The sequence below is a fragment of the Carassius auratus genome, chromosome 7 (assembly GCF_003368295.1).
Source record: "Carassius auratus strain Wakin chromosome 7, ASM336829v1, whole genome shotgun sequence".
In the NCBI taxonomy this organism is placed as follows: Eukaryota; Metazoa; Chordata; class Actinopteri; order Cypriniformes; family Cyprinidae; genus Carassius; species Carassius auratus.
The window spans coordinates 5,556,469-5,572,492 of record NC_039249.1 but is presented as its reverse complement, the minus strand read 5'-3'; the positions used below and the strand labels follow the sequence as shown (position 1 = coordinate 5,572,492).

The 16,024-nt window shown below is 40.0% G+C and overlaps 1 protein-coding gene across 2 annotated transcripts in view; it reads right to left on the bottom strand.

The window, feature by feature from the left end:
* Nucleotides 1-16,024, bottom strand: part of dnah2 (dynein, axonemal, heavy chain 2) — a 135,772-nt gene that overhangs the window by 83,818 nt on the left and 35,930 nt on the right. For both annotated transcript variants that reach the window (XM_026266849.1, XM_026266850.1), the window contains 11 exons: nt 13,879-14,118; nt 13,509-13,697; nt 10,475-10,622; nt 9,962-10,154; nt 8,835-9,035; nt 8,039-8,195; nt 7,700-7,874; nt 5,470-5,633; nt 5,212-5,373; nt 4,094-4,197; nt 2,395-2,551 (listed from right to left, as the gene is read on the bottom strand). In XM_026266849.1, coding sequence (XP_026122634.1) covers nt 2,395-2,551; nt 4,094-4,197; nt 5,212-5,373; nt 5,470-5,633; nt 7,700-7,874; nt 8,039-8,195; nt 8,835-9,035; nt 9,962-10,154; nt 10,475-10,622; nt 13,509-13,697; nt 13,879-14,118 — 1,890 coding nt within the window. The remainder of the gene's footprint in view (nt 1-2,394; nt 2,552-4,093; nt 4,198-5,211; nt 5,374-5,469; nt 5,634-7,699; nt 7,875-8,038; nt 8,196-8,834; nt 9,036-9,961; nt 10,155-10,474; nt 10,623-13,508; nt 13,698-13,878; nt 14,119-16,024) is intronic.

Genomic DNA, 16,024 nt, shown 5'->3' with positions numbered 1-16,024 from the left:
TGCGAGCACAGAGCAGAACGTCTGGGAATCTCCCTGGGCCGAAATCGAGAAGAAAGAAAGGAAGAAAGTAGGAGAGAGGGGAGAGGGGAGGAGTAGAGCCTCCCACAGTCTGACAGTTGGACAGGGCAGCGCTCCTCTGCAGGGGCAGTAAAGGCTGTGCTGAAGGAAATTAAGCGCAAGGCTCATTTCCCCTGTGGCCGGCACACATGACCTGTGACTGCAGCCTGGGGACAGACGCCTCCAGCAGCACTGCGCTCATACTGTACTGCACTATTACTGAACACAGTCCAGGAAATTTTCCTTTTCAAGTCTAAAATAGGACTATAAACCAGTCAACTCATAGGCCTGTTTCACACATCCTGCGTCTGTGTAGCTTGTACTTTTACACCAAAGGCATTTCTGCTGTGTAGCAGCTCTATACAGAAAATAAAGTAACTGCTGGTTTACTACATTGCATATTTCTTCCAATAACAGCCATAAATTAATACAAATAATATAATGGATATCGGAAGTGGGCCATTGAGAATTATTACAAACTTGATATCCATGAAATCTAATTTACATGAGGATGTGGAATGACATTTATATCCAAATGCTTTACCCAGATCCCAAAGCATAGCTATAAACAGCTTAAAGCGTCTGGATTCAGTCAATCTTTACTGAATAAAAAGCGCTCTTTGTGACTTTGCATCAGCTGACATGGAGATGTTTTTCAAGCAATGGGGGACTTATTCTACTCTCAGTATTATGTTGCTTCATAAAAGCCAATATTACAAAAAATATATAGTTTTAATAAACATTTTACAGTACACGTTCAGCATTTGTTTCTGATGAGTTTTGTAGAAGCCTGTTTAGGCATCAGAGAACAAAACAAATAAATACACTACAGTTCAGAAGCTGCTAAGCTTTTTTAAATGCTTCTGAAAAAAGTAATGATCATCAAGGCTGCATTTATTTGATCAAAATTGTAAAAATATAAAAAATGAATGTGTTAAAAGTTACAAAATTAAAGTGTGAAATGCGAAATATTATTATAACTTTAATATCTGAATATATTTTTGAATGTAATTTATACATATGCATGCTTAATTTGGTGGAATATATATATATATATATATATATATATACAGTTTTATTATTTTGTAAAAAGTGTTTTCATTTATTGCTCTTTTGCAAAATAAAAGTATACATTTCTTTAAAAAAACCTCAAGCATCAGAGCAGTAGTGTAGAAAAGTTAACTGTGACTTGATATCTTTAGATTGTGACTTTAATTCACTCTATGTGATTTTTAAACTTGAAACTGTAAATATATGTCATAATGGTGAGTTATTTCACATTGTGAATATTTCATTTACCTTTTTAATGTTTTACTCTGAGACAGAAATCATAAATGACATGCAGCGAAACAAAGCTTGGCATTAAAGTGCTACTTTTATTGCTGCTCATGTGCTGAAATGCTGTAGTGTGGGCGCCAAATGGGAACCAAAAAAATTGCCTGTAATGCCACAAATGCAATGTGTGAAACAGCTTTAAAGTAATTAAAAATCTGACTGTAGTGTAACCCTAAAGCAGTTTGATAACTTTGTACTCATAAACACCACTGCCTTTACATTCAAACAGCTGACCAATGAAAATCTGCCCTGCTGCCAGACTCTTAGACTGGAGATCTCTGCTGTGATTCTCTGCTGGGTTCAGTCTGACGACCGGATGTCACCCTGAGGATATCATCTTTGACCTTCTAAACCTGACCTCTGACCATAATCCTCCTGACAGTGATTTTCCTTTTCTCTTTAACATACTGAACCTCTCAGGAGCTTATGCACTGCGAGAGGAGCAGAGAGAATTGAACCTTGATGAACTTACAGTCCTACACACAGCAAAAAGAAATAGAAACAAAAGCGAAAAGGGAAGACACTCCTAAAAATAAAGGTTCCAGTTAGAATCGAAAGGAGTTTTACAGCCTCATACTATCTGAATCATATGATATACTTTTTATTCATTTATTTTTTTCCCTATGAGGTCAACTTAATTTGTTTTTTAGGTTTCCATAATGTTTTAAGTGAAAGTTTCTGTACATTTTCAAATACTATTTCAAAGGATCAGGGACAGTTTGATGTATCTTTTGCTTTAAAAAAAACTCAGAGTCCAAAACATAGATCTGAAGAACCTAACAACTAATAAAAAGGACATTGTTCATTTCGAATAAACCATACACAGTGGCAAAACCAATGAGAAAACTGGTTGTTTGATGCACTTTCGTTTCAGAAAAGAATGTTTCTTATAAACTGTTTTCTGTAAAATCTTTAACTAAAGAATCTTTTCAAGCTTTTAGTGACAAAAGGAAATAAATGAACCCAAATGAGAAAAAGAGAGTTCTGAGGAGGATATCATACCTGTTCTATGGAGAGCTCTTTGCTGGCCGCTCCTGATATGTCACTGATCTGCTCTGCATGGTGGTCCAGACCCAAAGCCACAATCTTCTCCAGAGTGAAGTCTGCACTGCTTGGGTCAAATGTCTGCTGCACTTCTTGCCTTATTTGGTCCCAATGTCTAAAATAAACAGATCCACAACATCTTTTGAAGACAAAATCTGACTGGCCAAGATCCTTTGACATTAACACATGAATCTGAGCTCAAACAGGGTGGAAAACCCATTGATCAAAGCCATTTGATCTATTCCAAAACCTAATTTTAAGACAACATAGACTCAGTTTCGGAGATAAAGCCTTTTCCAAAAGGAAGCTACTTAATTATGCTTCCTCCTAGAATTCGTCCAAATTCTAAAGTTGCATGAAACCTTTATAGCAAAGGCAAAGCCAGAATACACTGTGCTGAAATAAAAGATAAATACATGGAAGAAAAGTATTTTAAAAAAAAATCTAAATACATTCTTATATATATTAGAACACATATATAATACTGAAAAATATTGCATATGTCAGAAAAAGTTCATTCAAATGTTTATATATTGATGGATGATTATTCAGCCCAATAGGTTTTGAGAGCTATTGTTTAGGCCATTAGGAGAAATTATGTTTGTAATTCATTATTAAAGTTATGAAACAAAAGAATGTGTGTTATTTGGAGTATTTCAAGAGCTGAAGAAAAACAGTCGACTGCGCTCTTCTGTTACAAGAGACTGGTCATGTTGACGGTCAGATTTTGTCCTAATAACCAGGTGTGACGGGCGACGACAGCGCAAGGATTGATTTCTCCCGTGAGAGATCCCGCAGGCATGATGCACAGCTTGTTGTCTTCTCTCAAAGAAATCCACAGAGACCGTCAGTACATCTGATCCACACCAACACACAACACCGCTATTTCAAAAAAAACATCCTGCCAATGACTCGCCCCTCTGAGATCAGGCCCGAGCATTCTGGGACGCGATCTCTTCTACGGGTGCCTGTTTTTCTTTGGCTCCTCTTGTCTCCCGTTCCGTCGGTCGTGGACTTCTGAGGCTGGAGCTCTGTTTATTTTCATCTGCTTCCCTGATGTGCTGCACTGGCCAGCGGGAGACGCTAACAGGGATCTTTCAGAGGGTTACATCAGTGTGATTAACCGGCTGTCATCAGGGGAACGTGGGACCTGTCTCTGCCGTCTCCACCAGGGCCGTTCTAGCACGTCTGATTGGGGCCGATGGGCTGTTGTTTTGGGAATGCAAGATCCAATCAGATGGCTTTGGGTGCGAATGACAGGGCAGAAGAAAAACGAAGAGCGAAAAAACGACACGTTTCTCTCGGCAGGGATGGCATCAGAGTGCACAAACGCTCTTGCGTGACAGAAAGGACAGAGGTGACGAGCTGTAACTGAGAGCTGGCTGTCAAGGTGTGGGATTACAGCTGATCCTAGAACAGCAATCGGCACCAATCCTCTGCTGCTGATGATTATCAACCAGCGCACCTCAGGTCACAAGCTACAGAGGGCAATATCCCGAACAGAGAGAGGTTACAAAGAGAGATTGACAACATGAAAGACGACAGTGTCGTTTTGTCAGGAACCACTCTTGATAAGGAGGATTAGTGTGAGGATGACACTTCATTATACTGAGGACACTGATTCGCGTGTGTGTGTATGTGTGAGGAAGACCCCCACCTCTCTCTCATGGCTGGATTTCTGAGGTCTATGATCAGTGGTATGATTTTCTTAAACTGCATGATCCTGTTCTTGGTGAAGTCCACAACCTCCCAGTGCTTGTCCTGAAAGAACACACATACAGTACATTGTAAAAGTCAGGCTCCCACTGCAAGCTTCGTGCTGTGTTGTGATGGAATGATCTCCTGTCAGTAGAAAAGCACCCAAAGGGTCTGAATCAAGCAGGTGTTTCTAATCTGCTTAAAGCTAAATGTCAGGATAATGAGAAGCTGGTGAGAAGAGAAGCTAAATTAGCATTAAAGGGTAATTAGCTACACAAAAGGGCTTTTATCACAGTTACAAAGAGAAAGGAAGAAATGAGAGTCTCTGCTGGACCCTAATGAAGCAGCATCAGTCTGTGTGTGAGTACAGTAGACGATGAGTGAGAGACTGAGACATCACTGATAGCGGTTAAGTGGGTCCTGATGGCTGCTAGATTTTTTTTGTGAAGGTCATAGTATTCAACCTGTTAACTGTGGTGCTTAATTAAATTTCAAATTAAAAGTGTATATTAATAAATTGTATTTGTATTGTTTTTATATATTATACCTGTACATAATACAACACCTGGAAAGAAATAAGAGTCTGTGCTGAAAACATCAAATGTGAAGATGAAATGTGCATCACTTCCAGGTACATTAGCAAATCAAAAAGTGTAAAAACATTACAATATACAGTACCATTTAAATATTTGATGTTAGTAACCTTTTTTGTGTTTTTGGCAGCCATTACTCATTCTCAACTGATCCTTCAGAAAAGTATTTTTTATTATCAGTGTTGAAAACGGTTGTGCTGCTGGATATTTTTGTGGAAACTTCCAATTCTACTGGCCCAAATCTTTTGAACTTTTTAAAACATTTTTTTTGTATTTATATATTTTTATGTTTACTATTTATGTATTATTTTAGTGTTATATTTTGGCACATATTTATGTAATTGACATAGCTTAAACAATAAAATCTGTACTATTCAGAAGACCAACATCGTTCATTGGAAACTCCCATAAATGTGAGTTTGGCCATGGAACTGACTTAAGTTAAGTTAACACCAGAGATGTAGAGTGTGTTGTGCTGGCTTGCCTTGAAGTCTCTGCTGAGTGTGTGGAGTCTTTTGAACATGGTCTGAGCGGTGTTATCCATGGCCTCGGTCTGCAGAGAGGCCAAGTGACCCCCCTTCCACTCGTCCCAAAGAGCCTTCCACTGCTGGGCGATCTCCCATACCTGCTGCAGGTAATTCATGTCCTACAAACACACACACACACAAACACAATCTAAACGTCAGCCGATAGTGAACCAGAAGTGTTTTTACAGTGTACTGTAACAGCAGTGAATAGGCACCTTCTCAAGAGTGAGGATGTCTTTAGAGGCTGGTTGTTCAATATTAAAGATGTTGAGACCATAACGTATGTTCTGCTGCTCTTCCTTAAGAGCCTCCAACTGGGCACGCAGCTCTGATACCTGCTGCAGTGCAGAATCTGGGGCTACACTGCTGCCAAATGGACCTGCACATACATATACGTACAAATAAGACTATATACATGAAGACAAAGATAAGACCACACACACAAGCACAAAGATGCATATAGTTAGGTTTCCCCCAAGCTCAATGGATTCCTATTGGCCAGAAAGTTAGCGAAGTGAGCATGTTTCTCACAATGTGCTATTAATGTGGTTTCACAGTTGGGAGCTCAGCGGGTCAGTAGGTCTCTTTTCTGAGCAGAGTGTGAGTTCTGGCTCGGACCCAGCTCCGCTCACAAGCCCGGACTCCCACGATCCACGCGCACTTGCGACAGCTTTGATTTACGAGAGATTTGATCTTTTGAAAAGCGCCTCATTCATCTCAAGATGGCAACACACAACGCTCACAGTAACACACAGGAACACACTCACACAGACACCAGCAGGGCTCGTTATCTGCCCCAGAGGCCTCTGTGATATGTTTATAGGCGCTACTGTTTACGTCTGTCAGCGTTTATAATGGATACCATCAAACACACCGGCTAAATCACACACTTGCATCTCCGGCAATTACAAAAAACAGACATTTACACAATTCAGCATTAAGATGAGCCATTAAGCAGCATGTGAAGATCCATTGGGGATCTTCAGTCAATATTTGTGTAAAGTCTGATTTACTGAAGCATTTAGAACATGATGAAGTGCGTCGCTAGAGCAGAATGCATTCAGGAGAGCATTGGTGTTGAGAGGTTTGATGACACCCATTCTCTCTCTCCGTTGTGCCAGAGTAAAACGTAAAAGAAAATCTAATTAGCAAATATTAAAATGTGCTAAATTTTTGATAAATCTGCCTTGGAGACTTCAACCAATCATACATGTTTAATTGGCTCTGTGCTGAGAAACGCAATGTCATATTTTTCCTCCTCGCCGGATGTGAGAGGGAAAGTCATGCTGGGTCCATGGAGAGCAGGAGATGAGATTTTGAAGGGGCACCTTGGCAGGGGCCAGTAGTATGTGTTTGGACTGAATGAGTGTGATATTATTGAAACCATCTCTCTCTCTTGAATACAAATTTCTCCTTGCACAAAGCTGCTTCCTGGCCTCATTAACCTGAAGGAGCCCGCCATTGTTTGCAGGAACAATCCAAACAATCCTGCCGTTTTCAACAAGTTGCAGCTGCCGCCCATGTTCGGAAATTCTGTGGTTGGGGGAAATAATGACGTGAGCATTGAGCGTGTTTGCCACGTGTTGATTTAGTGCAAAGCTTTTGCGTTAATCGGCTGTGCCAAAACTCGTACTTTGTCTGAATCAAGACGGAAAGGCTTTTGGACTCATACTGAGAGGAGAAGAACATAGGAGAAAAAGACACAGGGAAAGAATGGCAGGAGATCAAACTGAAAAACAACAGACTTCACAGAGCTATCAACGATCACAAGGTAACGCAAGCACAATGGAAATGAGATGGGGAGCGAATGAGCAAAGAAGTGCAAGAAAATGGGAAGAATGAAAGAAGGTAGAAGGAAAAGTAGGACAAAAACTCGGTCCTCTTTGATACAATTCGGCACAACGTGACTTTGTTTGTGAAGAGAGGTGGCAGCGCGAGACAGAAAAAAGAATTTTTCAATCCCATTTTTAATAGAGCAAAGAATAACCAGCGCAGAGACACCAGCATGAGATAGAGCAGCATTACGGGACAATAAGAGAGAGAGAGAGAAAGAAAGAAACAGGGTGGCAGAAAGGCTGAGAGTGCAGTCAAGGGCAGGATGTCAGCGTGACGGTCACTTCTGCTGTAGGTGAGGCTCCATGGCGTTCTGAAACATTATCTCAAGGCTAATTGGTTGTGATGTGCCGTGGAGCATGTGGGAGGTTGATGGCTCTACCCAGCACTCCCCACCATGCAGAACACCCACAGTCCCAGAAAGCAAAGGCCTGCAGTGCCGCCCATGTAGCGAACTGACCTACAGAAAAAGAGGCATGCTGGGATGTGAAGCTCACAGTAGGGTCTGAGACAGCACTGGCAGTCATCCTACTGACCGTGTGTTTGTATGTCTGTGTTTTCCCATTCGGTAACATTCAAATCTCTCACGCTGATGTGTATGTGTGCGTTCACCATTGCTATTGAAGCTCTGCAGGGCAGACTGTGTCTTCTTCTTAAACTCCTCAGAGGAGAGGACCAGCCCACTCTTCATCATGTCTTTGTGTTTCTTCAACATGATGTTACTGTCAATCACAACCTGCTGGAACCGCACCCACTCTGAATTCAGAGCCTCCAGCAACTCCAACACCTACAGAGATGGAAAGAAAGAGCAAGAGAAAAAGAAAATCTAAGAGTGCTGAAATAAAAATAAAAGCACAGTGAAATATGGAATGGAGGCAAGAGATGAAAGTGTATTTAGAAGACGATTTGACTGGAGGGAGTGTATGTGTGTGTGTGTGGCGCGACACTCACAGCGGGGTCGACGGCAACCTCGTATTTCTCAAGGATGGCAAACTGCTCGTGGATGGGCGGAATCTGACTTTCTATCTTACTCAGATCTGCCTGCAGAGTTTCCAGAAGTTTTAGACTCTCTCCCAACTCCGGCAGAGTCTGAGGAGGCTGAGACACCCTGAAAACACACACAGCCAATGAATTAAATGAATTACACACAGTAACTCAGAACTAGTCACATATAGATGCTCAAAACATAATGAGCTGCCTACCAATGTAACTTTTTAGTGTAAGTCGCTATGGAGTTGATAAGGAATTCTGAGTGGTTTTTAGCATGATGAAATGCTGTGGCAGGGCTGTTGCTACACAACAAAAATGCTAAATTTTGTAACTACAATAAAATGGACACTGAAATAGAAACTACTGCTAATTCAAAATATTAATAAAAAACTACAACAGTATCTCAACGATACCAAAATAACACTGGCTCAAGTCAAAAGAGGCCATCTCTGAATCTCCATGGTATTCTCTTGCTAGTCGATGGAACTATTTATTAGAGTGTCAGGCCATTAGCTTAGCAACAAGCTAATGCCAGACTCTATTGGAATCAACAGCGAGGTTTGTCGAGTCTCTTATGCTCTTCACGTGAGGGGTGTTAATTGCTGTGGCATGCATGAGTGACCATTAAAAGGGTCGCTGCCCATGAAGAGCGTTTCAAATTGGTCACTTATGAGGTTTCATTTCAGTTAGGATCCCAGCTGTTTATATAGAGAGCAGACAGTGAGGCACGATTTTGGAACAGAGCTCTCACACACACCTGAGAGCGTTTTCCTGCAGGAAGCTGTGCAATTCCTTTAGTTTGGCACTGGCCATAAGGCTGAGCAGCTGTGTGAACTTGCTCTGCCACTCGTTACAATGCTGCAACAGAGAGAATTTGAGCGGAGAACAGTCCAGCAACACAAACTGCAGACTTAACACTGTCTCCTCCTTCTGGACGTTATTCGCCACCTCTGTGTATCTGCACAAAGAGAGAGAGACAAAGCATAAATGAAGTATTCTCTACACTACATATTCTCATTACCGCTTTTGTTGGTACATTTAAAGAAAAACAATGATTTTAATTATTACTAATTGACACTAAATTACTTAAATTACTAAATTATTTAAATTGATCTGTGAGATAATGTAATTTAATTGTTTATTTTTTTCCTCACTCATAATGGTTGCTCTATTAATATCAATTTAATTTGTCATCTCAGTACAACATACCTACTGTAAATGAAATTAAGTTTTTCGAGAAAAAAAAAAGATGTTCAGCATCATTTGATTTTGTGAGTGAGTGTGAAGATAAAGCAAGAAATTAAATTAAACATAGTCATATAGAATAAAATGTGTCTGTGCATGCATTAATTGATGTGAAAAAAACGAGGGTGGCAGGCATCACACAAGTGTCCTCCCAGCATGCACAAGGTCATTATGCACAATCAAACACAAAGTCTCTATCTCACTGCAAACACTCTCTTTCTGATTCACACACACACTCAAGCATCCATTGTTGACATGATAACGATTTGGCGAGTGAAGATCAAACCTATAGGGAAGAGATGTTGACCCTGCCCCTCTGTGCTACAGACACGTCAATAGTCTGAAAGGCCATCACATCATTTCTCATGTGACCTCAAACACACCCCTCTAGTGTGCTATCATGACTCATGCATTTTAAATCTCATAAGAGATGCATGTATGATAGTGAGAGAGAAACATGGTGAATCCTTCAGTGGATTTGTTCACTAAAGAAACTTTTATTTTGCTAGTAGCACTGCGAATAATACAGAAGCGCACAAATCTTACTAGCACATACTTTTTGACCATTTAGACCCTGCTTTTACAACCTTAACAACTATTTTTTCTACAAAAAGAGAATGAAGGACAGTGACACCGGACCTGGCTATGTCAGCGTCAAAGGAGGTAACTGTAGGGTTTAGCCGCTGGTAGCGCTGTATAAAGCCGTCTTTTTCGATTTCCCAGATCTCTCTGTGTTTGTCCCAGGTCTTCAGGTAGGTCTGCAGGTAAGATGCATTAGTCACCATTCCTGCAGCTATAGCTCCCTGGATCTTACAGATCTCTTCATCTTGCTCTGAAACAGAAAATGAGTAAAGCATTGTTGATGCCATTACATTAAGTAATACACAACTGATGATGGGAATGGATTTCTTTTCACCCAAAAATTAAAGTTCTCATCATCAATTAGTCACCCATGCGTCATTCACTTCCTTCTTTGAGTCGAATACAAAAGAAGGATTTTGTATAAAGAGAATGGATCCATACAATTCTTCATAATGACTATTATAGATATAAGAGTTTGGAATGAGATGAAGGTGAGGAAACAGGAATAAAAAGAAGGCATTCTTGCAAACGTAGTGGGGATATGGTGAATGAGATGGAGAGAGGGTGTACCGATGATGCTGTGGATAGGTTTTCGCTGAGAAGCCTGGCGGGTCAGCAGGTCTGGCAGACGTTTGAACCCTGTCATGGTCTTGATGAGCTGAGAGCTAATGCTGTTCACTATGTGGGCCAGTTTCTGGAGAGAAGGGGAGAAATCCACCTGGAAAAACAAACACAAATACATTCAATGGAAATCATTTTGTGAAACAAACTGGAAAAATAATAAGGACAAAATCGTTATATTCATTAATTACAAACTAGGGCTGCCAAATTATAACAACAATTACATTATCTAAATTTTGTTATTTATTTAAAAACTAAAAAGTTTGTAGTCAGTACGTTTTGTTAACACATATATAGCAATGATACATTACATTTATCAAAAGTGATAGTAAAGACATCTTATTTTACAAATGATTTCTATGTTGAAAATAAATACTGTTTTGAAACTTTCAAATAATATACATATATTCAAAGACACATTAAAGGGGTTCTATTATGCTCTTATGCTCCTATTATACAAAGTCTTGATTTTGTTTTGGGGGTGTACTAGAACAGGCTCTCATACTGGGTTGCTTGAAAAACACATTCTTTTTCACATATTTTACATTATTACAGCACTTCTCTCCTCAGTCTGGCATGAACGGCTCAAATGGTTCCTGTATCAAATGAAAGGCCACTTTCTGCAATACGAAATGTGATTGGTTAGCTAGGCCAGTGTGTGTTGTGATTGGCAGCACTCGACGCCTGGTCGAAACATGTCATGCTCCTTACCATAGCCGCCTGCCAGCTTTAGTGTAAATACTGCGTCAAAATCAAATCAATTTGAGCGCGATTTAAACTCGGATGATTGCAACCACTCTTAGTTCTTCTGCCTTGGGAAAATCATTTAGTGATAACACTCGGTGACTCCTCTAGTGCGTCTCATCCCATTCATCGATATGTGATATCACAAATCCCGGAAATATGCATTGTAGGGCAAACAAGTTGTTTGTTGTAGTTTTTAGAAAAGTGATTTCTGTTAAATAAAATATCTACTTTTGACTTGGACTTTGAGCTGTGTAACTTTGCTGATCTTTTTTTTATGCTCAAACAGCAACATTACAGACTGACTAAAGTCGAAAAAGTTAAAAAGCATAATAGTTCCCCTTTAAAAAAAAATTATTGATCACCAAATCAGCCTACAAGCATAAGCATATAATTTCTGAAGGATCATGTACCAATGAAGAATGGATTGCTGAAAATTCTGCTAAGCCAACGCATGAATTAATACAATATTTCAAAAATATGGTCCCACTTTATATTAGGTGGCCTTAACTACTATGTACTTACATAAAAAAATAAGTACAATGTACTTATTGTGTTCATATTGTATTGTAAAACACTTGCTGCTATTGAGGTGGGATAGGGGTAAGGTTAGGGAGAGGGTTGGAGGTATGGGTAAGTTTAAGGGTGGGTTAAGGTGTAAAGTATGGGTCAACAGTGTAATTATAAATGTAATTATAGAAATTAAATACAGATGTAATTACATGTCGTTATTTTTTTAAATATAAGTACAATGTAAAAACATGTATGTACACAATAAGTACATTGTACTAAATTATTAATTAAAATGTAAGTACATAGTAGTTAAGGCCACTTAATATAAAGTGGGTCCAAAAATATATTTAAGGAATTTTGATTTGTAAATATATATAGTTTTTACTAAAAGTTGACCAACAAAACCTTTCTAGTTAACGTTAAGTGTTTTTTTCCTATGTAAATTAACTGAAAAGGAATTATTCACAAAATCATTTACAAAAAATACAACTAATCAAATGATATGTTGATGAGGACCTTTTCATATTGATAGGCCAAAAATGTTTTGACTGTTCACCTGTGAAGATTCATCATGAAAGTATGTAAATGTTACCACTCTGATTCTGCTAAGGAAAGTTTTCAAATATGGACTCATGAGTCTCAGATTCAGTTTGAATTTTTATTCCTGAAATAACAGAATCTTGATCTTGATCTTGGTAGCTTGTCCAGTGTCTTGTGGTTTCTGTGACTGTTTATAATTGTCACGCAGCAACTATTGTACAAGCGTGAATTCGGTTGTCGATCAACCTGCTCTTGGTGTGAACAGACTATTCATCAATTATTTGTTTTGCTTATTCATTTTGCATTCAGTGCAAACGGGCCTTTAATGGTGTGTCCTGAGCTAGCATTAATGCATTTCCCTTCCCTCTGGCACTTAAAGTGCTTTGCCTGAGGCAGTCTGTCTCCACAGACCAATGCAACCACTGTCCCTAAAATACACTCAATTAAGTCACACTAACGTTTCTGCTTTTTCTTTCCCACTGTGTTTAGCTGACTAAGCATCATGGGACATCACCCATAGGCCTTAGTCCAAATATACCTCTGTAGAGCTGAGTAGAGTAGAGTGCTGAATAACGCAGCAGTGCTGCCGCAGCTGTGATCTTTAGAGGTCGTGGTGTTCTGAATGCCCTCTGCTTGATGTATGATAGTGTCTTTATGCTGTATGTAAAACACATGGCCAGCAGCTCTCCGTGACCAACACAATGATTTGCACTGACACAGTTTTTGTATTAATACTTTTTGCCTTGCAATCACAGAGTTTATGATGTCTAAATGTAAGGTAAGTGTCATCTCATCACGTAAGCAGGGGAAGTCATGGCCTAATGGTTAGCGATTTGGACTCATGACCCAAAGGTTGCGAGTTTGAGTCTCGGGCCGGAAGGAATTGTAGGTGGTAGGGAGGGAATGGTCAGTGCTCTCTCCACCTTCAATACCACATTATGCCCTTAAGCACGGCACCGAACCCCCGGGCACCACAGCATAAAAGGCTGCCCACTACTCTGGGTGTGTGTTCACGGTGTGTGTGTTTACTGCTGTGTGTGTGTGTGTGTGTGTGCACTTTAGATGGGTTAAATACAGAGCATGAATTCTGACCATACTTGGCTGTATGTCACTTTAACTTCTTTTATCAATAGCCACTACATTATTAGGTTTGACAAATATTAGATTTGAGTCTGTCTGTGTGTACCTGAGCAGGAGATCGAGGAGTCTGTTGTGTCAGTACCACCTCTACTCTGAATAAGGGGTTTGGAGATGTCTTGCCATCTCCATTGATGGCTTTAGAGAGCTCCTGTAGAGAGCGCTTTATATTCACACGAAACGCCTCCTCAATCATTCGGTCCATCTTCTCCATGTATGACACCCAATGCTGTTGCACCTGAAAGCACACACAAATATAGAAGTCAATGGGAAGTCCTTACCATGACAACCTCAAGCTACTTTAGGTTGTGCATTGTGCGGATTTTACACCAACAACATTCCTTAAACAAGGTAAATCATTAAATCACAATCTCAAAAAGTTCATTGCTTTAGTAGAAAAGATCCTAAGACAGTCCAACCTCTGGGCCATCGAGGTGGAAGGTCCCGTAGACTCTGGCCATGATTTTGATGATGTCCTGGTGAGCGTTCTGCAGTCGGAGCAGCTGGCTACGCTGATGACTCTGCTGATCCTCCTGGAACTCCAGGTCTCCATAGACCATCTTGCCATCCACATGCACCAAAAGCAGCTCACTGATCTGCTCGCAGAGCCTAGAGGCAGCTAAGCTAGCTGCCTTATACTCATCCACCATTAACTGCACCTGTGGGAGAGATGAGAGATCAAAAGCAGAGAAAGCAGAAAAACATAGATAGAGAGCAAATGTTAATCTCAGAACACACAGCTTAGTAAACTGGAAGATTTGATCATTTTCTTTATAAAAGTTTTGTACACAAAGCTTCTCTACAAAGCAATTCAGCAGCAAGCTTGTCTTAACGTCAAACACTATGTTACTGGATCATTTACAATAACACATTTTCTAATGCATATTGCAGACACAATTGTCAGGAATAACCTATTCTTGACATTGTTGTGCTATTATTTAAAATTAGATTCCACTTTACTGGTCTTTCGCCGTTCCAAATCCACAATACTTAAGCAAGTATATATGGAAATACATGTTTTACCTGTAGTGAGGGGGAACACACAATTAGTTTTGACTAAATGCTCTGAGAAGAGTTATTGCACAAAGCAACCATTAAAAGCTCAGGTGCTCCTCCATTAGGCTGTCCCATCTAATGACCAAATTGAGGAAAATTAATTGCATTGAATTGCAAAGCAAAAAAAAAAAAAAAGGAGAGAGAGTGAGAGAAAAACAACAGAGTGAGAAAGTGTTGATGAAAATCTGAGTGGGACTTAACTGAAAACTAAAAACTAAACAAAAACAACCTTAAACACAAACAAAAAAGCAAAAACAAAAATAGCAAAAACAACACAAAAGAAAAGAAAAGAAAAGGCAGAACAGGTGTGAGAGGAATGTGGTGGGAGAAGGACTGAAAACACATTCAAACAGAGCAGCAGGGGTTTTCCAGCAGGATTTTCCAGCTCATGTCTCCCTCTCTCACTCTTCTACAGAAATAGATCTGATTTCAACCTATCCCTGTGCTTAAAATTAAAGGAGGCAGTTCTTATCCACAAAGCATCAAGCTTTCACATCCAACAGCTCTCTATTCAATCTGTGGAGGGCAGAGATGCTGAGACGTTTCTGAGAGTTTGCACAGAGGTTCTCAGAAGCATCTTACATGCCGCATAATCTCACACTTCCTTCCAGCTCTGGATCCAGCTCGTCTCATGACTTTTTCATGGGATGAAACGTGTCACATGAAATAAGCCTCAAAGGGGAAGATTACTCTACGTGCAGGAGTGTGTAGAATGTATACTTGCATTTCTAAGTGTGTGTGGGTGTGTGTAAGCTCAGATGTGTCGTGTTCTCCACACTTCTCCATTACCGCTGAAGCTGTTGCCAGCTCTGTTTTGGGCTCGAAGGATGTCTGACACTGACTCTGATGTGAACCTGATCCCACCCCTTCACCCCCCAGCTCTCTCCAGAAAGTGAGAGAGAACTGGGAACAGTGGCGGCATGAACGTGGCTGGCTGCCTTTTATTGTGAATGCTGGGGCTGTTTATACTGAGAAATGCCTGTGTGGCCTTTATTAAAGTAGATGGGGCATTCTGCTTGCATGCCTTTGTGTATGTGTGTGTGCGTCTTTACCACATGGCTAAAGGCCACTGCCAGTGCTTTAATATCATATTGCCTTGTACAATGTAAGAGTGATGGACAGCCAGCAGAGGAAGTGAATAGATTTCACAATTGCTCTCCACTGAGTTGCACTTCCATTCTCAGTAAAGCCTGCTGCCTTATTCTTGCATTACAAAAGCAATATCAGCCAGCAAAAAGGACACAGTTGTATCAGAACAAAACAACAGCAAAGTCTCCTGTTCCTGAAAAACCATAGCTAGGGTATAAAATTAACTTTTTTTTCTACACCTGCCGATATTGGGTGACTTGAGAAAGTTTACTAGCCATAAGTATTTCTTACCTGCCATTAAAGCTGCAGTAGGTAACTTTTGTAAAAATATATTTTTTACATATTTGTTAAACCTGTCATTATGTCCTGACAGTAGAATATGAGACAGATAATCTGTGAATAAATCAAGCTCCTCTGGCT